This window comes from Hermetia illucens, chromosome 5 (assembly GCF_905115235.1).
Source record: "Hermetia illucens chromosome 5, iHerIll2.2.curated.20191125, whole genome shotgun sequence".
NCBI lineage: Eukaryota > Metazoa > Arthropoda > Insecta > Diptera > Stratiomyidae > Hermetia > Hermetia illucens.
The window spans coordinates 79128929-79151222 of NC_051853.1; the positions used below are offsets into that span (position 1 = coordinate 79128929).

At 44.2% G+C, this 22294-nt stretch overlaps 2 protein-coding genes across 3 annotated transcripts in view; one reads left to right on the forward strand and one right to left on the reverse strand.

Annotated features, from left to right (window-relative positions):
- LOC119656638 (adenylate cyclase type 9) overlaps window positions 1-5962 on the reverse strand; it is a 313256-nt gene extending 307294 nt beyond the window's left edge. For both annotated transcript variants that reach the window (XM_038063082.1, XM_038063081.1), the window contains exon 1: window positions 4533-5962. The gene's annotated coding sequence lies outside the window, so the exon portion shown is untranslated. The remainder of the gene's footprint in view (window positions 1-4532) is intronic.
- A 3892-nt stretch (window positions 5963-9854) lies between these two features.
- LOC119657531 (clusterin-associated protein 1) lies at window positions 9855-22149 on the forward strand. The gene is made up of 4 exons (XM_038064473.1): window positions 9855-9924; window positions 20625-21103; window positions 21195-21915; window positions 21978-22149. The coding sequence occupies exons 1-4, from the start codon at window positions 9903-9905 to the stop codon at window positions 22076-22078; spliced, it is 1323 nt and encodes a 440-aa protein (XP_037920401.1). The 5' UTR covers window positions 9855-9902; the 3' UTR covers window positions 22079-22149.
- The last annotated feature ends 145 nt before the right edge of the window (window positions 22150-22294 follow it).

Below are 22294 nucleotides of genomic sequence, written 5' to 3' on the forward strand. Positions count from 1 at the left end.
ATGTAATATTCTTCTGTTCTATGGAATGATTGCCACCCCTACAATGCAACAGCATCATAATTCCTATAATAGTGACCCCGATGTGACAAATACGTTCGAACGTGAAAATAGTTTAACTGACGACGATGGGCGGGATATAATACACAGCTGCTCTTCCGTGAAGAAGAAGAATCGATGCGCGGAATAAGAGTCCCTCGGGTACTTACTTTGCCGCTTCGATCTTAGAGTTAAAAAAACATCTCAGCTCCCATACTTTCAATATGAGCGCCATTAAGCATCTCCACGGCACTTTCGGTAGCTAAACTATATGTTCCCACGAAACATCAGACAGTTCTCATTGCTCTTGTTAGACTGGGAAAGGGCCAAGATGTCTCCCCATCACCCGGCCTCAAACAGAATCATGGAACGATAGAAATGGTCGCTAAAGAGCACCACTAAGTATTGGAAATTAAAATTTTACTTTGTTGGACTCACATCCGACAATTTTGTCAGGAATGCACAGCAGCTACAAGAAAGACTTCGTTGCATCAGTAACAAGGATGCTGAACGGAAAATATCTTTAATCGTTACAAGCGTATATCATTCGTCAGCGTATATCATATATCATACCGCCATTCTAAACTACAGTGAGTCTTTAGTGCCTGAACAAAGATACTTCTCAAATCACAGTTGGATACTATGCAGTCTAAATCTCGCTTCAGAGGTTTCCAACTCTTTCAGAGTCCCCATGAGGAACGACTGGAAGTAGTTTGGTTAATGTTATCCAGAACAAATTCTTCCATTCGCAAATTGGCACAACAGACTAGCTAGAGTCAAATGTCGGGGCACTGGAAAAGGGATTCGAAACCGATTTCAAAGTCTCGTGCCCTGTTAAATACAGCAAGAAGACATTGCCATCATGGTGAAATGAAGATCTGTCCAGCCTTAGGAAGCTAACTAGGGGGGTTTTCAACATTAGCTACAGGCACATGTACTGGCAGTCATACAAGAGCTGCCTGAATAAGCACAAGATTGCGAAGAAGCAGTCCTGGTTGAACTATTGTCAGAACATTGAAAGGACCAGCGAATCTGCGAGACCCAGTCAGATTCTAGACAAGAAACGTAGTAACCGATCCTTTCTTGAAAATTCGGAAGACTCCTGGACGGAACCTTGTGGTGAGACACCGGCGCGGCTAGTTCTGACGCAGCTATGACTAAAAGCCTTGTTTTGAAAGTATGCAGTTCCAGTCATGTGGGATTGTCAAACAGGTAATTACCGAGACCGACTGCGCTATAAAGAACTTCTCCGCATATAAATCTCCGCGCCCAGAAGGCATAATATGATGATTCAGAAACAGCAAGAAAGGGGTTTCCGTGGATACAAACAGTGTATTCCAAGAAGAACTCCTGGCAATGATAGAAGCCTGTCAATGACTAGGACATGATCCCGGCCCCAAATATAATATATCCATTCTGACCGACAGTCAAGCGCCCACTAAGGCTTTATACTCATTGGCGATATTGTCCAGGCTGGTCGGGCAGTGCAGAGACGCGCCGGGTAGTCTTGGCAGCAGGCTCAAAGTCAACCCTCTCTGAGTTCTCGGTAATAAGAAGATAGAGGCAAATCAACTGACTAACGGAGTGACCAGGCGAGGTTCTGCTTTTTACACTTCCATCTGCACTACGTGGCAACCATTGACTTCAGGCAGGGAAGTCTCACCATCTGTGCTAAGTCAAGGAGGATTTGGCCCGCCTATAAGAAGACCCAAATGAAAGAGCTCTTGTGCAACCCCATGCAAATGCATACAAAATTACGCCGGCCTGCATGGGCACTTACCTCGAGAGGCCCATGTCACCTGATTCGAGAGATGACTGAAACCGAGGGAGAAACTCTCAGCTTTTTTTTACGATTATCCTGCTCTAACTAGAGGCAGGCTAAGTATTATGTCAACGAAGTAGGAATTGAAACGAAATTTGTCGTCGAATATTACACCCAGGCCTTTGAAGAAGGTCAGTAGTGAAAGAGGTTGTCCACTGAGAGAATAGGAAAAGGATGTTGGGGAGCGTTTAAGCGAATAGCAGTGGCATTAGTTGACATTCAGTGTTAACTTGTTGATCGAACACCAACGGACTAAATGATCAAGGTTGGACTGTAAGCGGGCACAGTCCAACGGAGACGAAACAGAGGCAAGCAATTTAAGGTCATCTGCGTAAAGCAAATGCGGGCAGGTGAGGACCGAGGCGAAGTCATTGATAAAACACAGGAAGAGTAGCGGGCCAAGTATAGAGCCTTGGGAAACACCAGAGGAAGGAGACAAGGAACGAGATGAGTAACCATGAAAAGAAACTTTGCAGGAACGGTTTTGAGAGATAGGAGTAAAGTCAGGAGATGAATGAGAGAGGGAAGTCTAGTAATGAAAGTTTAGAGAGGAGAATGTTATGATCAACGGTATCAAAGGCTTTAGAGAAATCGGTATAAATAGCATGTACCTCCTGTCGTGAATTCAAGCATTTAGCAACAAAGTTGGTAAAGACCAGAAGGTTTCAAGCCGTAGATCTATGTTTCACGAAACCATGCTGCGCTTTTACAATGAGGTGACCAAGTGCGCGGTCAACCAGTCGTTGACGTATCTTTCCAGGATTTTGGAGCAAGAGGAGAGAAGAGAAATGGAGCAGTAGTTCATAGCAAGAGAAGGGTATCCGCTCTTGAGGATAGGGATGATAAGGGCCTCTTTCCAGAGACGGGGAAAGTAGCATTCATCTAAACTTTTGTTGTACATTATACTCAGGGGGAGGGAAATGTGTTTTCTATACTTAAGGAGGAAGAGGTTGGGAAGCGCATCGGGGCCTGGTCCGACATTGGGGTCAAAATTGCCAATGAGGAACTCAACCAAGGAAGGCGTAAGGAGAGGAATGGCCAGAGATTAGGAGCAGTCTGCAGTTATGAGAGGTGTAGAGGGGGAGAAAAGACTGAAGAGAAATAGGTACAGAGAAGGTCGCAGGATTGTTGTGGGACGTTGGCAATGGAGCCAGCGAAACTCATAGAAGAAGGGAGAGATTGATTGGGATTACGAGAATGCGTGCAAGCGTGAGACCAAAAGGGTATTAAGTTACCACGGGCAAGGGTCGCTTCGACGCTCAATAAGTACCTTTTACGCGCTTCTCTGACCATTGACTTCACAGTAGAGCGTATAGCCTTAAAGTGAGCAAGGTCTCCCGCAGTGTATGTTTCAAGCGAACGTTAATAAGCATTTCCGTTGTGAATCAAGTTGGGTACGAGTGTAGGCAGGGAGGGGCAGAAGGTACATAACAGGAGAGGAGATCGGTCAGGATATTGTAAAAGGTGTTTAGAGCTTGATCACACGATGAGTTGCTTAATATATGTACCCAGTTGAAAGACGCTAAAGCTGAGTTCAGACCGCCAAAATTGGCTTTGCGGAAGTTGAACTTAGTGGATTTACGCTTGGTTTTGGGTTTTGAACGAAGGAGATACACTTCAGATTCAACCGCGGGGTAGTGAGCATCAGTTTTGACATACCGAGATGTGCAAGGAAATAAAGAGAAGTGGCGCTCGGGGAGGTTGGAAAGGAAGAGATCGAGAGTGCGGCCCAAAGAGTTTTTGGTGGTATTGAAATTCAGGGCAGAGCAAGTGTTCATAAAGGAAGAAAGTGGAAGGGAAGAATGGGAGACGTTGTGACGCGCTCCCAAGAATAGACTAAATAAGACCTAAGAAAATGGAACCGCCGAGAAGTAATGCGGAACGGCTTTCTGGAGAGTCCGAGTTGGTGAATGAGGTGTTTTACGCACAAACGGTAGTTAAAACTCTAAAAAAGAAATACTCCACAGCTCCAATTATCCTCCGCTGACACGATTCCTTCTAATAAGTTGTAGTGAGCCCGTTGTAACCTTTGCAGATTTTAGAAAGTGCGGAGTCCCTAAAATCTTCAGGGATCTTCATGGGAATTTCTGTCGGTTTTTCTTGTAGTCTTCGCAATCACTAGCGATGAAAGACAAAGACGACTTACGGTTTCGTCTATGACAGAGACAATTTATCGGTCGCTACTTCACCTCTATCCTGTGAGTAGCGTGACCGAGGCGATCAGCAGATTTGAGTGGGAATTATAACGGAAGTAAATCCTCCATAATCCAGATAGAAGTTTGGGCGGGACTAGATTTTCTACTTATGGATTGAGGGCGCTGGACCGGATTTTCTAAGCGCATCAACCTGGTATTCCAGAAAAAGAGGCGAAGACGGCTGGTTCTTGCAAAGTCGTAGGTGGGTTGGGAAATGTCTAGCCAAAAATTTACCTGGACTAAAGGTTCAGAAGGTTTCCTATATTTTCTGTGGAGCAAGTGCAACCGCTACAACTGGTAAAACTACGTTCCATTCACAATGTGTAACCCAGTTCAGAACTAAACTCATAGAATAATTCCTTTTTATTAATAATAAGCACAAACAAGAGGTTCTTCCACCAACTGTTTTCTTTGTTAAATCTTGGGGAGGAGCACAAAAAGCATAACTAAATCAGCCACAAAGACCACCTTCTACTTACGTTGGACAGTTCTAAGTCGGCTACTTCCTCACTCAACCTCTCCAATGGCCACTTTCATCGAAATCACTGATAAACTCTTTAAAATTTCACATTTCCCTTTCACTTCATCTGCAATTCCCAAAAACTTTCTTCCACGGGAAAACACTTTCCAAATTTCACTTTCACAGATTCAGGGCAGGATCTTTTCCGGGAACTCGACGACAAATTGTCAGAGAAAACACAGAAATCACGGGAGCAGCGCAAATACGCCGGAAACGTGATAAGGCGCACCGAAGACGGGAATTTCCACAAATTTCCACACAGTCCGCACGACGGCAGTTCTTCAAGGGGGAACAGTCGGAAGCAATACCTTCAACTTCCTCCGGTTGCCAACTGAAAGCAAAACTCCGTATGGAACCGAGCGACTGGGTATTTCCCGGCCTTTGCGGGGCGAGGCGGCGGGGGGAGTGGCAACAATCAACAAAGAACTCACTTTCCGCTCGTACGGTTCTCCGTTCACTGCACTGGCCTCCGCACTCTGACGAGTGTGCTTGGCGTGTTTACGTTCACAACAGGTCACAGACAGGTGTTTTCCACGGGAGACCGGCTGGCGTTTTCCAGCGCAAGGTGCAGCGGGCGCCGGGCGTAGAGGAGGTCTGAAGGCCGGCTCCGCGCCTGCAGCCCGTCGATGCAGGTAGAAGTGCTGATGACCCAAGAAAGAGCTGCGTCAGTGGGCCAGGCAGACTGGCAGGTGGCGTGAAACGAACTCGTCCTCCGTGGAGGCGAGTGGGCGCTTACATTGCACTCCCAGGTGGGGTCGGAGTGAAGGCTGCACGAGTCCTAGACACGGCGGCACTTTCCACTGCAGTCTAATGAGCATGAGGGGCGCCCGGACCGACTCGAGGCACCGGTCGTCGCCACGCAACACACCCGCGGCGCGACGTCGACCAAACCGCTTTGCAGATTTCGTGTTAGACCTCGCGTTCCGGGCCCGCACGCCAAGCAGTCGCGAGTTGACACGCGGCGGGCTTGTGCCGCAATCACTTCTTCTTTTCACGTTTTTCTTTCACTTTTCCGCAATTTCCCAGAACTGGACTCAGACACCCGTGGGCGAACCACTCATCGTCGCCTTTCCACTCGAATTCACACCAATTTCGCGTGCAGGTGCTCGGTCCAGCAGGCGTCCGCGAGCACGCAGTCGGCGCGTAACCACTGGCCCGACCTTGACTGCAAAACAACCACCGACTCAAGGCAAATCACGGCCGCAGCAGCAGCCGCAGCGACGAACCGAGTCGGAAAATCCACGGAAAACACGCAGCAGCCGCCACAGACGAGCAACGTTTTCACTCACAAGTGGAAATCGCGCGGACACTCGGCCGACACTAGCAAAACAACCTCCACAAACGACAACATCCGAAAGTGAACTGGCAGCCTGGCATCGCGGCGAGGCGCTGCTGGCGGCCGACGGCGACAGGTACAAAGCACAAGACGTCGCCAAGCAGCCGAGGAAGGTGAGCGGCGCCCGCCGAGCTTTCTGCACGACCACTTCGCCGCCGCACAACGCGTGACGTTTGGGGCCAAACAAATCCGCGAGTTGTCCACCCGCCACGGGTCACCTGCTAGCTTTCAGGGGAACTCCAGCCGCTGTCAGGCGAGGGGCTGTCTTTATTTTGGGAAATTTCTGGTATCAGCTGGCGAGCGAAAGCGTCTGGAGCTGCCGAGGTAAACATGGGGGAAATTTTCTCCAGCCGGCGGGGTTGCCGTTATTACTGGGTAGCATATTTTTATATTAACGGAGCATGAAAAACGTACAAACTTTAATTTAATAATTAAGAAGGAAACGTTTGCCATTTCATTTTTTGGGAAAATCAGAAGTGCTCCGCCCATGGTCCACACAATGCCGCATTTACGATTACAATTGTCGAAACATCTGAACACACGCATTATGTTCCGTAGTTTGCAAATCTCCAGCACCTTTATAAGAGGCAAACGGATTTCGCGAATAACTAAAAAATCACGCATTTTATGCAAATAAATAAATATGTAAATATATAAATAATTAAGACTTGCCTTTTCTCTCTGCTAGCAATATTTATAAATCTTGCAAATGCTGATATTTCGGCAACCACTTGTTCCCTTTATCAGTGCTACAAGGACCCCGTGAAAATTCAGAAAAAAATTGAAGTGCTTGAAGGAACCTTTGAAATAAGGTATGGCAACCGTTACTGGGATAAATAATAACGGAGTTATGATCAAAAAAAATTTATTCTCTGAATACAAAAGATAAAAAAAAAAAATTCTGGTTTTATCGTATAATTTGGAGGTGAGCATAATTCCTTCATATAAATCCAAATAACGAGAATAATTTTTTTGAGAAATGTGTGGTCCTAAGTCCGCATCAACTTGATGCTGGAGCGAACCAAATGAGGAGCAGCTTACTCCCTCTTTTTTTGGTTCACGGAGCCCTCGTTTAGGGTTTAGCACCCAAACTTTAAAAAAAAATGTCATACCAGGGCAGAGGCAAATCGTCAGACGCTGCCTCACATCTGCCCTGGGAGCAGCCTGACCGTGGCGGCTCGCAGATGTTGAGTGCTCCTTTATATAATTCACAGAACACAATATGACTACGAATAATATTGAGCGCTAATTCGCCAATTCTATTGACCAAAGCTTGTCCAGATCTAAATATACTTTTTATGAGAATTGTGGAGTCGGATTGGCGAATTTGCGAATGGTTGAACCAAATTGACCACGTGCCGATCGATCGCGCCATCTCTCAGCCTTATTTATTTATTGCTTTATTTATTTAACGAGTATGTGGCGCGGCAGGATTCGCGGCATTCGAAATTTATTTCGAATGTTGCGAATACCAGCGGACAGATGACGTCATCGGCGCTCTCCACTCAGTTTAGACCTCGCCACAGGAGTGAAGAGCAGAGTGCCATAAAGGGGACGGCAAATGTTATTTTTGAAAAAAGAGAATAATTACTAAGCTTCTGTCTACGACTGCGACTCCTAGTTGATTAATAATAATAATAATCGTTGGCACAACAATCCATATTGGATCAGGGCCTTGAAGTGTGTTAGAGTACTTCATTCAAGACCGTAACGGTACACTAAAGAGCACTGTAGGAGTCAATGTGGTCAGAATTACGCTCGCCCGAGATTATTACCTTGATTTGACTCAGGTACTCATTCACAGCTGAGTCGACTGGTATTTGACGTCAAATCACGATACTACTTGATTGTTGATTGTTGATTTTTAAAGGTGTATTCGTTGAATTTAATTAAATAATTAAATGATTAAATGATTAAGTGATGAATGTGGTGTTGTCTGCAACTAATAAAATGTGATTTTGCCTGCGATTGGAGGATGTAATTGATAAAGAGTTATATAGGCTCCCAAAAGGACAATGCACAGACAACACATTCCTTATTACATATTGTCCTCAGAGGGAGGAGCAAGTGATGACGTTTCCTAAAATACCTCGATTACGCTGATGACATCTGTTCACACGGGTGACTTTTGACTTTTGGTATATTAATTGTGGCGCTAACCTTCCTGAGATTTATCCACTCTGTACCACAAAACTTTCATCTACTTGGATGACGTTCTGGGCGGATCCTCCACCAAATCCGAACATTTGGCATTTTTCTACGCCTTCTTGAAAATGACTTAATTTTCAAACGTTGACAAATGCAAATTTCTCCAGCAGCAGGTAAAATTTCAAAGCGATTCCATCACCTCGACGGCATTCAATACGGCTCAAACAAAGTGCAAACTTTCTGCTGCCAAACACGTTGAAGGTTCTTGGGCATGGTAAATTTCTACCCTCGTTTCGATCCAAAACCGCTCATCACCAAACATTACTTAACGCCTTCCTGATCTGGTGCTAAAACCAAAGACTCGCTTGAGGTTGTGTGGTCTTCAGAAATCGTGCAAGCATTTGAAACCACCATGCAACAGCTGGTAGATGCTACTTTTGGCGTTCCTTCAACAAGATGCACCTCTAGATATGTTTGTCGATGCCGTCGACATTGCAGTAGGTGCTGCTCTCCTTCAAAACGCACCTATGATTGTGAATTACTAGCCGCGTATCTGAGTATCAAACACTTCCGATATTCCCTTGAAGGAACCTTTCGCTCCTGGTTTTTACCTTAGGGCAAAAAACCTATAAAACCTATTCTCGCCAAGTTCGGCACTTAGCCTACATCCGCCGAAAGTTAATGCCCGCAGAGCTATATTTTAAGAATTTAGTAGCAAAATCATAGGATCTAAGTTACTCAAGCTAAAGCCGTTGCCTCTTCAGCTAGATGTTGCTTTACATTTTCATCTCTTCGGGAGCATGTAGTCCGAGATTTTTCGCGAAAAGGACAGTGGAAGAAATTGCCAATCCACAATGTTCAGAAGAAGTAGCAGCTTTGAACGAAAATAATGAATGGCAACACATATGCTCCGCAACCTACTATCGCAATGGCATTCCTTACGTGAATAAGATTCTCATATAACTCTATGGTAGGAGTCAGTAGACAGTGTTCAACCATCGCAAAAAAATGAACCGATTTTCATGAAATTTTGTTTGCTACAAAATCTTAGAAAATTAATTTTCTCCCAGTCAGTGTCTGGATGGCTCAAGCGGTTAGAGCGCTGAGCTGTCGTAGCAAAAGGTCGCGGTTAAAATCTCACTGGTGGCAGAGGGATTTGCTATCGTGACTGGATGCCGGATACCAGTCGACTCACCTGCGAATGAGTACCTGAGTCAAATCAGGGTAATAATCTCGGGCGAGCGCAATTCTGACCACATCGCCTCCTACAGTGCACTGTAGTGTACGGTTACGGTCTTGAATGAAGTCCTCTAACACATTGCAAGGCCCTGAGCTAATTGGATTGTTTCGCCAACGATTATTATTATTATTACTTTTAGTTAACCCACATTTTGCCTATTCGGTTTTATCTATTTCTAATTGTAAAATTCAATATCTGCCATCAAGTGCACTATCCAGGCTATTTCCGACATTAAATAATAGTACATAATTAAATTTCTAGCTTAAAACATAAGGAAAATAGGAAATGATTCCTACTCCCACCCAATATCCGACTTGTTTTTATTCGCACCGCAACATAATAGAATTCAATACGATTCCAGCAATCCATGCAGTACTTTACAAAACATTTTCTGGGTTGGTAACACACAAAGAAGCCGGAAAATGTCTCCAAGTGAGAGCTTTCTCCGAGGGAGATTGATAACAGAGAAAGTGTGGAAATAAATTACGAGCATCAGCTGATCGGGAAATTTGCTTGTAAAAAGCTTGGTTGCCAGGCAACAGTGTTTGGTCGGAAAATTTTGTTATCACTTGGACTGCATCGTGTTTTGTGTGCGAGCTGGAAACATGTCTTTCAAGGATGTGCGAGGTACGAATTGAATTATATTTAAATCTTTTAGTCTCCTACGGTGTTAATTACAGAATAATCGGTTTTACAGTTAACTCAGTGTTTAATGTAAGTTCATGTGAATTAATATTTGGTGGAAATTCTTCCCTTTATGGAGCCTGTAATTAGTCGGAATCTGCAGGGGCGAAGATGGGATGTTTTTTGTCACACATTTTTCAAATATTTCGTCACAAATATGCATGTTTGTGGCAATAATGAAAATTCAGGCCTCAGGGTGAAAACGTGGATTGCTACTCACAACGGGGCATAAAACTTGTTAAAAGCCTGCCGAACCAATACCTCTACTACCAAACCGTATCTTCCCACCCACGTGATGATCGCTGGGAGTGCTTTCTTAGTGAAAAACTGCAGATGGAGAAGGACGAGTCTTCTGCGCATAAAAACAGGACAAAATATACCAACAAGTCTTTTAGGTTGGGACTTCAGTAGGGCTGACAACCCCACACGGAAAACTGAAAAACTAAAGACGAATTCTACAACGACGAATCTGGCAACAAAAATCGAATAACGGTTTGCACATCTTCTCATGGAGAGGGCGTTGCCTGTACAGATCGAATGCTGCCCAGCAGCTAGTCGATACCCTGTCCCAATATAAGGCTGATGTGACGTGAGCGTTGAAATGCGCTGGACAGGGTTTCCTGGTTTCCTGGAGAAGAGCCGCTGCACCATATATTATAGTAGCCATCCAGTAAACCAAGTGCTCGGATTTTTAATCAGTCAAAGAATGAAACCTGCTATTATTGGCTTTGAAAACATTTCGCTTATGTCTGGCTTAATATAAGCCTCATTAATGTTCACGTCCCTACAGAGGAGACTGCAGTGTCGAAGTAGGATACAAACGTGGACCTTTCTAGACGGGATCACTTTCAAGCAAATTAACCAACCATGTGCTAAACGAACGCCGCCGACACTCTACCTTAATGAATGTCAGACCATATTGGGGGCTCAATATAGACTCGGACAACTATCTCGTTGGGATGACGCTCCGAGTTCGAATGACAACTGACAATTAAGTGAGCGCATTAATTTGTGGTTGTTTCGTGTGAAAAAAGAAGAAATGATCTTACTCACGTGATTACCAACTATTACGAATGTTGAAGAATCGTGGAATCAAATCAAAGGCACGATCCACAAAGCAGCTTCTGCAACCCTCGGGGTCACTAAGCTAGGTAAGCGGTAAATCAACCGAGACATTTCGCTCCGGAATGATGATCTTGAAATGAAAGTCCGTGAAAAGAAACGCCTCTACCACAAGTTTCTCAACGATAAAACCCTCGCAATTGGCAAATTTAAGAATTCTAACTGGGAAGCAAAGAAAGCGACCACTCGATCGATCCATTACAAAGATCTTTACGATAAACTGGGCACTCGGGATGACGAGACAAATCTGTATCGACTTACAAAAAGCCGACATTAACGCATACAGTATACCGAACACTTCTGTTGCATAAATGACAGGAACGGTACTTTGCTTGTCAACGATTGAGCCTCGGCGAATAGATGGGGAGAATATTTTGAGCATATTTCAATGGAAGGATTTGTTCATCCTCCCATTCCACAAGTGTTGCCGACATCAGGGACAATTCGAACTGTCAGCGCACCTGATGATGAGGAAACAATAAAACGAATGAAATCGGGGAAAGCCACGTGACTAGACGATATCACTTCTGATCTCTGGAAAGCGAAGATCTGGGACCTGTGGCTCAGTGAATTCTTCTATCAGGTTATTGAGGAAGGTAGAACACCATCTGACTGCCAAGAAAATACCACTGTTCCAATATGGAAAAACAAAGATAATCCAGCAGAATGTTCAAATTACCGTCCGATCCGGTCACTTTCCCATACCATGAAGATTTTTGAACGCAGTCGTGATAACCGTATTCGCGAAATCGTTGAAATAAACGTGATTCAAGCCAAATTTGTGAGGAACTGCGGAACTACAGACGCAATACACATCACGCTGTTGCTCATGGAGAAACACTGAGAGAAGCATCACCCTCTTTACATTGCATTTCTGAATCATGAGAAAGCGTTTGACCGTGTGTCACACGAACTTATCTCTCTGGGTTCAATCGCTCTACCACGATCCGAAAAGTAAAGTTTGAAGTATAGCGGGTATATAAAAACCGCTTCGTTGGTCTGTTGGTGTTCATCAAGGAACCGCCCTCTCCACACTCCTCTTTGTTCTTGTTACGGACACTGCCAATCGGGACATCAAACATCCAGCACCCTATACACAGCTTTATGCAGATAATGTTTTCCTAGCGTTCAATATCAAAAATGATCTCGAATTACTTGTTCAAAAATGGCACCACAAATCTAAAATTTACCGCAATGTCGTCCGTTCTATCGCTGTCTATAGTTCTGAGTGTTGGCCGACTACAAAAGACAATGAACAGCGTCTTGAAGTAATGGAGACGAAGACGTTGCGTTGGACTAGTGGCACGTTCGATCACATCCGAAATGGGGATATCCGCGATCGATATGGAGTTGCACCGTTCGTGGAAAAATTGTGAGAGAGACAGAGAATTAGCTTGCCAAGATGATCTGAATATTGAATTCGAAGTGGCCAAATTGCCGATCGAAACAACAGTGGCTTGATACGCTGGATGGTGATTTAAAAGCCTCGCGATTGCATCCAGATCAGGCTTTTGATAGAGCCAAGTGGCGAAATCAATCACGACGAGCCGACTTCGCTTGTGAACGGGACAATGGCTGAAGAAAAAGAAAAAGATCCAATTAAGAGTGAACATTGAAACCATCCACAACATAGTTCTCCATAATACCTATAAGTGTGAAATGGATACCGTAATAACCGTTGCTAACAGATGTCCTGAAGATAAAACATCAACCACAATCATCTTAAGAACATTATCATTGATTTGTCCACAAACATATTTGGCCCCAGCCACTCTCAAAGAACGTGGGCACGCGCAAAGACCTATTACGAACTCCATCGAATGGAGAAATAACTTCACAGACGGAAAAAGAAACCTAGCGAAACCAACAAGTCTGTCAACTCAAAAAGCACAAGAAGCAATTGCACCTGCTGGGTAAACTGTGGCGACAAATCTGCATGATGAAGCCATGTACGCTTCGGTATTCATCCTGCTGAGACAAAGAGGGAAATGTCTGATGGAATTACAGCCGAACTGATTCATCAACTTATCCTTAGCGAATAAATGCCGCATGACTAGCAATAATACATTATATGTCCTACACATAAAAAAGGGGGGATGTCCCACGGTGCAGCACTTATAAAGGTAGCAAGTTTCTGGGACCATCTATAAGACATTTTTCGCTATCTTGCTAGGCCGGATAGTTCTATATGCCCAGAAAATCATTGGCCCATACCAAAAAGGATTTGCTCCAGTTAAATCAACAACAGATTCATTCCATTTACCATCAACAACGGTTTAAGACAGAGGCCCCGTCGTATATAGTTTTTAACCTGGCCCAGGAGGAAGTAATGTGAATGCAATAAGCACTAGTCTCTTTAAATGCACCCACCTACCGGTCTATGCTGATGATGTCAACGTCGAGTATCAACTGAGAACAATAAAGATAGGACAATACATGCCGTTGATAATTTCTCCTATCTAGATTCGAAAGTCACAAACGAAAACAGCTAAGTTATGACGAAATTCGCGGACGACCAACAGAGTCTATTTCAGTTTACAAAAACTGTTTCTTTCGAAACGTCTCATCACGTCAAAGCTCTTAATGAAGACAATGATCTAGGCAGTACTCAGGTACTCAGCGGAGAGCTGGGTCTTAGCCAGAAAAATTGTGAACTCTTAGCTACGATCTAGAGAAGAATCCCCTGCATAATTTTTGACTCTATTGACAAAATTGAAGAACGATAGCACGATCGCTTGACCGTGGACAAAATCCGATTCAGTAGAATGCGATGGGCGAGTCACTTAATCCGTATGGGTGCGGATAATCCAGCCCAAAAAGTCTAGGAGGGCAATATCTATGGTAAAGAAAGAATACGAGGTAGACTCTGCTGAGATGGAACGATGGGGTAGGCCGGGATGCCATACGGTATTTAGGGGTATCGATTTGGTGGACCTCAGCGCAAAACCGGGATGTCTGGGGTTTCATATGAAGGCAGACCTAGACCGGATACCGGTTGTTGCCCCGGTGGTTTTCAGCATGGTCTTCTTTGGGAATGACTTTCCATGGACAGGTTAACTCGACACCGTTCATCCGGAAACTAAATTTTAAAAAATGTTCGTTAGTTTATCGTATTGTCTAATCGTCGAGTAATAATAATAATAACTGCAGATTCGCATAGGCAGTATATGAAGTGGACTGGGCAAATGAACCTCTTCATCATCCGCTTCCATTACGAAATAAGGCGGAGGTGGGTACAGCACCTTACCGCCCCTTGTTGCAATAGAGATTCGTCGAACGATTCACGCAATTCACGCACGAGACTGCGCAGCGAGTCGCAGACCAACTTCGCTTTAGAAGTCGCGACACAATCCTGGCACACTTGAGGTCATCGCGGAAGCTGGTGACCAAGAGTCGATAGGGACGGAGGTGGCGCATCAAAAACATTACACTGCACTGTGGACAAGTAAAGTCTCTGCTGAGGTTCATAACGAATTCCAAAGAGCGAGCATAGAACTCTCAGAAATAGGTCCTTTGCATACACCAGGTATTCCCAGGCTCTTTGCACCTCCAGTAACTTCGAGAATTCTATGATATGTTGCTGCTCCAACTACAATCGCTTGTGTATTGTAGTGCAGTTACGGCTGTCAGATTGCACGGTCAAAAGATTCGCTTTGGCGTTATTGGTTTGAGTGACCGAAGAGATCCACCATGGAAAATTCGTCTGGAATGGCGGCGGGACTCGCTAAGGCAGGATATTGCTAGACTAATTCAAATTAGCACTGGTAATGCCAGCAGACGGGTGAGAAATAAAGTGCAAAGAACTTTTAGGAACTATGCCATCCCTAGTAACCGCAGTTGAAATTCTGGACACACTAAAGCAGAAAATTTCTCTCGTATGCAGTCGGTTATGAGGGCATGCCAAAAGTGGCTTCAGACGTGCTTAGAATGCTATTAGGGAACCAGGGCAGTTTTTTCAGATCACCCAACAAATCCCAACAAAGCGTCCAAACAAGCCAGTTTTCGGTGAAAGAAGCGAAAGAATATTGGGGTGCACTTTTACTTTTACGAAGTTACTCCCCATGTCTCTACACATGGCATGAATTTTGCAGATGTTACTGAGGAAGAGGTTCAACGAGCCATAAGCAAGGGGGGGCGAGGAGGTCGTGATCTGGATTAGGTGCAAAATTTCTGGTATCAAGAAATTACCAGTATACACAGTTAGTTGGCATATGGCACAAATCTCCACACTGAACAAGGTGCAGGACCTCGCAGACTCAAGACCGATTATTTGCTTACCAACGCTCTACAAATTTATAACGTCCATTATTAATGGAAGGGTCAATGCGCACCTCGATACCAACAACATTGTGTCTGAGGAGCAAAAGGGCTACCTAGTTGAGTCAACGGTTGCAAAGAACAACTAATTATCGACTCGGTAATTGTAGGACAAGCAACTAGAGGCAAAAGAAACCTCTTTAGTTGCTATATCGATTATGCCAAGACTTTCGACAAAGTCCCGCGATGTGCTACGTCTGTATCGCATTGATGAAGGGTGGCATACCACCATATCAGGGCGTTCATCTGAGGGAACCAATACCTCAGAGCTTATAGATATAGGGAGCAGCACCTTCCACGGGATTCGTCCCTTTTGGTTTTGAATGGCACTTAGCGACCTTTCATGGCTTCTGAAGGATGCTAGAAGGCATAGTTTTACAATAAAACATGGCCTACGTACTAAGTGCGAGCTGACACACTTGATGTATCATACTTAGTTTGATTCAATGTTCAATGTGTTCTTGTTTAGTGATATTCGGATGGAGTTTAGATGTCGAATCCAAGCCATCACGAGCCGCAAGCCGGACATAGCATGTGTGACTTCTATATCCAAGCTATAACCGAGACAGACTTCTACAAATACCTAGGAATTCTGCATGGAATCCATGTTCAAGTTGGTGATCTGAAGGATGCTCTGCTGTCCAAATTCCTGTGACGTATAAAGCTGGTACTGAATTCGCATCTCTCGGGGAAGAATAAAATAAGCGAATGTATTCGTTACCCCTTCAATGGCTTATGCATTGGGAATATTGCCGTGGACGAAGACCGATTTGGAAAACATCCAGCAGCGGATACGGACAACTATGTCCAAATTCAGAATGCGTCATCCAAACTCTGCCGTGGAGTGGATGAACTTACCTCGCGACATCGGAGCTAGGACTGTGGGTGACGTGGCGGCACAACATCATCGCCATGTCGACTCGCTGTACGCTTATTTTTACAGCAAATGACAGGCTGTTTGTAAGGCAGACTGTCGTCTGACTTCAGTTAGCTTGAAGGGTCAATCTTTTAATACCCTGAGTGGGGTGAAGTCAGACCATGAGGATCGATTAATGGAAGTCGAAGGCAATACACGATAAACACTTTAATTGCCTTTGGCAACGAAACAGATTCGAATAGTGCGACCCTGCCGTTTTTGTCGCAAACATTCTTCTGCTGCCAATAAGGTGGCATATATCTCTACCTAGAATATGGTCGTAATTTTTCCGGGAGATCAGACCAGTTCCAAAAAAACAGATTTCCCGAGAACACCCCTACGCCCGATCGGTCTTCCCTGCCTGTCCCATCCGTGAAGATTATGATGTTTTTAATCTAAAAAGACTAGTGGCCATTTATAGACCATTCTTCTCTTTTGGTGATTATGATGGAAAATGTTTCTCCAAAGACGAATCTGGAGTCCATATGATCGGCCAACGTCAAAGCCATCTTACGCGCCAAAGAAGATGGATGCATGACGGTGTAATTGATCGCCTTTCCACAAGTAAATGGCATTAAGTCCATATGCGTTCTCGTAAATATTTGGTTGCTTGTACCAGCTGGATTTTCGTTTCTGCTAAGCTGGATAGCATGCAGTTATCCCACCTGACGCTCCTCGTGAACATAACTAGTCCAGTCATTCTAGCGTTAACTGTTACGCAGGCACCAACTATGGATTACCTGCAGACTTACATTCAAGTGGCCACATACTTTCCCGCAAGCTTGCCGATAATTATTACGGCCAGATCGTCGAGAAGATTTTTGTGTCTCCTAGGGACCATAACAGGACTCTTAACAGCGGAGACATCTTGCTTCAATAGATTTCTGTCCCACCAGTATGTGGATTTTTCTTTACACTAGCATGGGGGGCATCCAACTAATTAACAGCGGATCGATTACATATTATCATACCCCGCCACAAATCGCCATGAATGAGGAGTATTCTTTTCAGTTTTTGTCGCGAGCTTATGGAGTGTTGCCCCTGCGGATTTGCCTTTCTGGAACGCATGCTGCCCACTGTGAAGCTACCACCTAGAGATGTAATGTATCCCTTCTCAACCAATCTACTTGCTTTTCAGTTCTTTCAGCAGAAAGGAAGTTAGACTGATCGGTCGAAAGCTTTCTGCACCTGTGTAGGTGGGTTTCATTGGATTTTGGATGCTGCCTAGGAAGTGCACTTCAAGGAATATCTTCATCGCTTTCTGTGCACCTTCCACTTTATATACCTAGATAATCTAGATAGTCGTCTTTAATAAGGATGCGCCTTTGAGGTCGTTTCAAGAAAAGTGGTCTCTATCAAGAGGGACCTCTGTGATAGTAGCTTAGCCGGCCTTATTTTCTGATTATTTAGATTTTATAGCTCAGTTGCGGAGAACCCATGTTGTTCTCCTCTGTTTTGCCAAATCCGGGTTCCACCAAGATATTTTACACTGCTTTGGCGTATTAAGCTAACAGCTATCTTCGAATGCTTTTCTCGCGCTAGTTGTGATCATCTGAGTTGCTTTCTCACTTCCGACATTGGATTGATATATCTCCCAGGGATCGTAACTCGGGCGCGTCAGTTCTTTTTTGTGTACAGCCCCATATGATTTCGCGGATTCCAAAATGGAGTGTTTGAAGGTGCACCCATCTTCTTCTTCTTTTTCTTCAGTCTTTGTAGGATTCATAAACGTGGTCGGCTCGTCGTGATCGGTTTCCCCATTTGGCTCTATCAGATGCCTGATCTGGATGCAATTGCGAGGTTTTTAAATCCCCATCCAGCGTATCAAGCCACCGTTATTTCGGCCGGTATTTTGATCGCTTACCATCGACTTCGACGTTCAGACCAATCTTGACGAGTGCATCCCTTCCCAAACTAATGCGCCTGTGATCCGAGAACGTGATATCGTTGGTTACTCTCCACTCTCCAACAAGAGACAATGTTTAGGGATGCCACCATGATTTTGATGGCTTCTCGTCTGGCCGCATTGAAGAAAATGGGTTCATTACTCAAATTGAGGATCTACAGTTCGGTTCCTATGAAATAATCTAGTAGTCGCGATTCTTTCGTGTTTATGTTGGAACTTCCCCCGCATATATATACGTATATAAAGCGTCAACATCGCATCCTGCTATTACCCCATTCCTTAACTTTTAACATATTGGATAGCTCTGATGAATATTCCACTGAGAACGTCGTTCAATTCATAGAGGATATAAGCAGAATTCTAAGGAATCTCCTTATTTCTCTGTTAACCTTTTGTGGTTAGTTTAAAGGCTGGGTCTCATCATCACATAGATCAGTAAACAAGATAGCTTGTAGGTCTTTTGAAACGGGGTCTATCACTTCCATTGGCATACAACAGGTCAGCATGCCGGAAGTTTAGGCCCCTGACTTCTTCGCCAACAACCCATGGTTCTTGTATGTGGTATATATATGTCTTCCAGCAATGCATTCGCCCCTTCAATGGTTTTAGGAGCCGACACTTGTAACGTGGCGGTTAGAGTCGGCAGCCCGTTTGTTCCTGAACCTTCTTAATATCCGGTTCAGGAACGCCGATAGTAAGAACGGTTCCCGACATATCGGCTCTCTCTCTTGCTTTGCTGCCTAGCAGCATTCAAGTGGAGATGTTGAGGTTGTTCTGGATTTCAAGTTGTGTCAAAACCTCGGTTCAATTAGGCTCAATTTTTGGAAGCCAGAGGAAGCACTTTTCGAACGATGGCAATTCGAGAGACCCTTTTCGCACTTTCCCACATATCATACAAAGAGGATAAGTACTGCTTCAGCCAGTCGTTCGTGTTTAATAATAATAATAATCGTTGGCGCAACAATCCATGTTGGATCAGGGCCTTGAAGTGTGTTAGAGCACTTCATTCAAGACCGTAACGGTACACTAGGAGGCAATGTGGTCAGCATTGAGCTCGCCCGAGATTATTACCCTGATTTGACTCAGGTACTCATTCACAGCTGAGTCGACTGGTATCCGACGTCAAATCACGATACAAATTCCACTGCCACCAGTGAGATTTGAACCGCGACCTTCCGTACGACAGCCTTGCGCTCTAACCACTCAGCTATCCGGACACGTTCGTGTTTGTGTCGGCAAAGTTTAGCCGTACCATTTTGCGGTATACACCTACCAACTCAAAGCGAAGCTTAATCCTTTGTAAGGATTTAGTCCTTATAACTAGGAGGAGTCACCTCCGGTTTGCCCAGAGGCGATTTGCCCGAAGGCAGTTTTCCCGGAGGTGATTTGCCCGAAGGTGGTTTGCCCAGGGGCTGTTCGCTGCCTGGAGACAAGTGCTTATCTGCAGGCAAGACTTTATCTTCAGCTTTGGAGCCGAGCGTCAAGAGTTCTGACAAAAGGAGACTGCTTCGGCCCGTCCGTCAAGGACTGGGTTCCAGTTGGATTTGTTCCTACTTGTATAAGTGAAGAATCTGAGTCTAAACTCAGCTCCCATGATGAGCTCATTTCCCCCCCCCCCCCCTCAGGGTTGGATCGTCATGATCGCAAATTTTATTACTTTGTGTTTTGTGTTTTTAAGTTTGTCATAGTTGACTGCTATGGCCTTTGATCTACCCCGGGAAAATAAGTTGAGTTCCTTTTTGCCGAGAAGTTCATCGTTCACGGTGGCCACACCTAATCTTGGGGTTTCAATTACCGCTTAATTTCAGTTGCCACTGCTGGTTATCTAGAGGATCCTTCTTATTGAGCTCGCTCACTACGACAGGGTAGGTAATCGTCGAGGCGGAGAACGGCAAAAGATTTTTCATTGGAGGTCCTAAATGTAGTCACAGGCTCTCGTGGCCAGAGTAACTTTATCCTCTGAGGCAGGCGTGCCCAAGGAGACTGTCTTCGGGATAGCATTTTATTAAAACATTTAGGACAATGTTGAGTGGAGAGGAATCGAATGTTGTCACAAGAATGATCCCTTTAGATTTTTCAGTGAGTGAGCATTACTTTTTGCATGGTATTAGACAATTAAAGCGAATCCACTCGGTGTAACTTGGTCAACTTACAAATATCAGGTAACAAGCGAAATATAAGAAATTATCGCTCGATCGAGAGACTTCTCAGCTAAAATACCCAAATGAAGAGTATTTTCTTTAGTTATTGTTACCTAGCTTTTCCCCGATGAAAGTAGTCAGTGTAAGTGTATGTAAGTAAATGATGGTACCATTCAATGTATATTCATTTTTGCTTCATCAGAAATCACTACGTCATTACATACTTGAAATATTCCAACAGATCTCTCTGACCACCTTAAACTGCTTGGCTATCCCAACAACTTCCCCCTTTCATCGCTTTACACAAACTACGGTGGCTTGAATAGTTTTAAAGTGGTGGCGGATGTTTTACAATGGCTTGTAGGTCGTCTAGAGCCTGGAGCTACCATTCCTGGAAGCACTAAAAATGAAACAGATCGAATCCTTTTGATCCGCTCAGCAACCGAATTCTTTGTTACGAAGACTGGAGTGAAAGTAAATCCGAGAAAGCTCTATGCCAGTTCTTCGGCTGCAGCTAAAGAGCTCCAGAAAATTACTAGCCTGCTGATAACTACTCCTTCAGCTGAAGATGAGCAAAATGATGAGAACCTAAGAAGCCTGGCACCAATTGATTTGGGGGATAAAATTGACGAATTGCGTCGAGCTCGAGAACTTTCATCGGAATTGACTAACCGTGGAGCTGCGTTGTATGATTTGCTCTCAAAGGAAATGGTTAATAAGGTGAGTTGGCCTTTATATTCCGTTTTCTATTTTAGCTTATTTTGGAAGTAATCAACTTGGTTTCTCCTGAAAAAAATACCTGTGTTCCTAGGAAACCCGAAGCATTCAATCATCACGTATCATGGAGATTTCAGCGGTGGAAAAGGCATTGCGAAACGCCATATCTTCAGCACAGCTCAAGCTTCAGTCAGCAAAAACTCAACTGGAAACATCAAGGGTTGAAAAACAGGCAGCAAGTTCGAAACTTCAACGTAAGAAGGCCGAGCTTGAGCGGTCCAAACAGCGTTTGGATGCTCTTCAAAAAATCCGTCCTGCTCATATGAAAGAGTATGAAGAATTGGAAGAAGAACTACGCGGTCTATTCCAGCAATATTTCTTAAGAGTTCGTTGCCGGGATGCTCTTAAATCCCAACTAAATTCCAGGATAAAAAGTCCTACGCCTATAGCTACTCCTGTTATCAAAGCGACCGAGAACTCGATCACCTTCATCCCTGAAGGACTTATCGATGATGATGACGAAGATGATGATCTTGATGAAATCGATGATGATGACATGACTATATCTGGGATGATGGGTCGCGATGAACCACCAGGGGCTAAAGAAAAAGATCTGGGGGTAGGACCTAAACCGGAAGAAAAACGAGAAGTACGAGTCAGACCTACCACAGGCCGCTTGAAACCGCGCACTGGTACTACAGTTGGGAGGCATAAGATTATTGGAAGTATGCTGGGTGATCCAGATGATGATATCTTGGACAGCAGCTTAGGAAGCGGGAATTCTGATAGTGAGATCGAGCTGGGTGGGAATGAATGTAAATTGATTAAAATTTCGTCTGAAAACGCCACTTAACACTTGAAAATTAATTCTTTTCAGTTGGATTGAACTCAGATGATGACATAAGCTTGTCTAAGCTTACTGGAGAAGTTGCTCCAAAACCACCACCAAAAAATGATCATAGTGACGAAGATTTCTAGAAAGGAGAGTGAAATATTAGCACGTTATCTCAAAACCACGTATTTGAAGCTACAGAGAAAATTGAATTTGAGCCAGCACAGAAATAAATTGATACCTCAATCATTCATCAAATTTGACGTCACAAAATGTTCAATTCAATTCAATTTTAATTAAATTCTAACAAATTTCAAAAGTGTTCTTCTTCTATAGAAGGTGTAAGAGTGGCGGAACTAGAT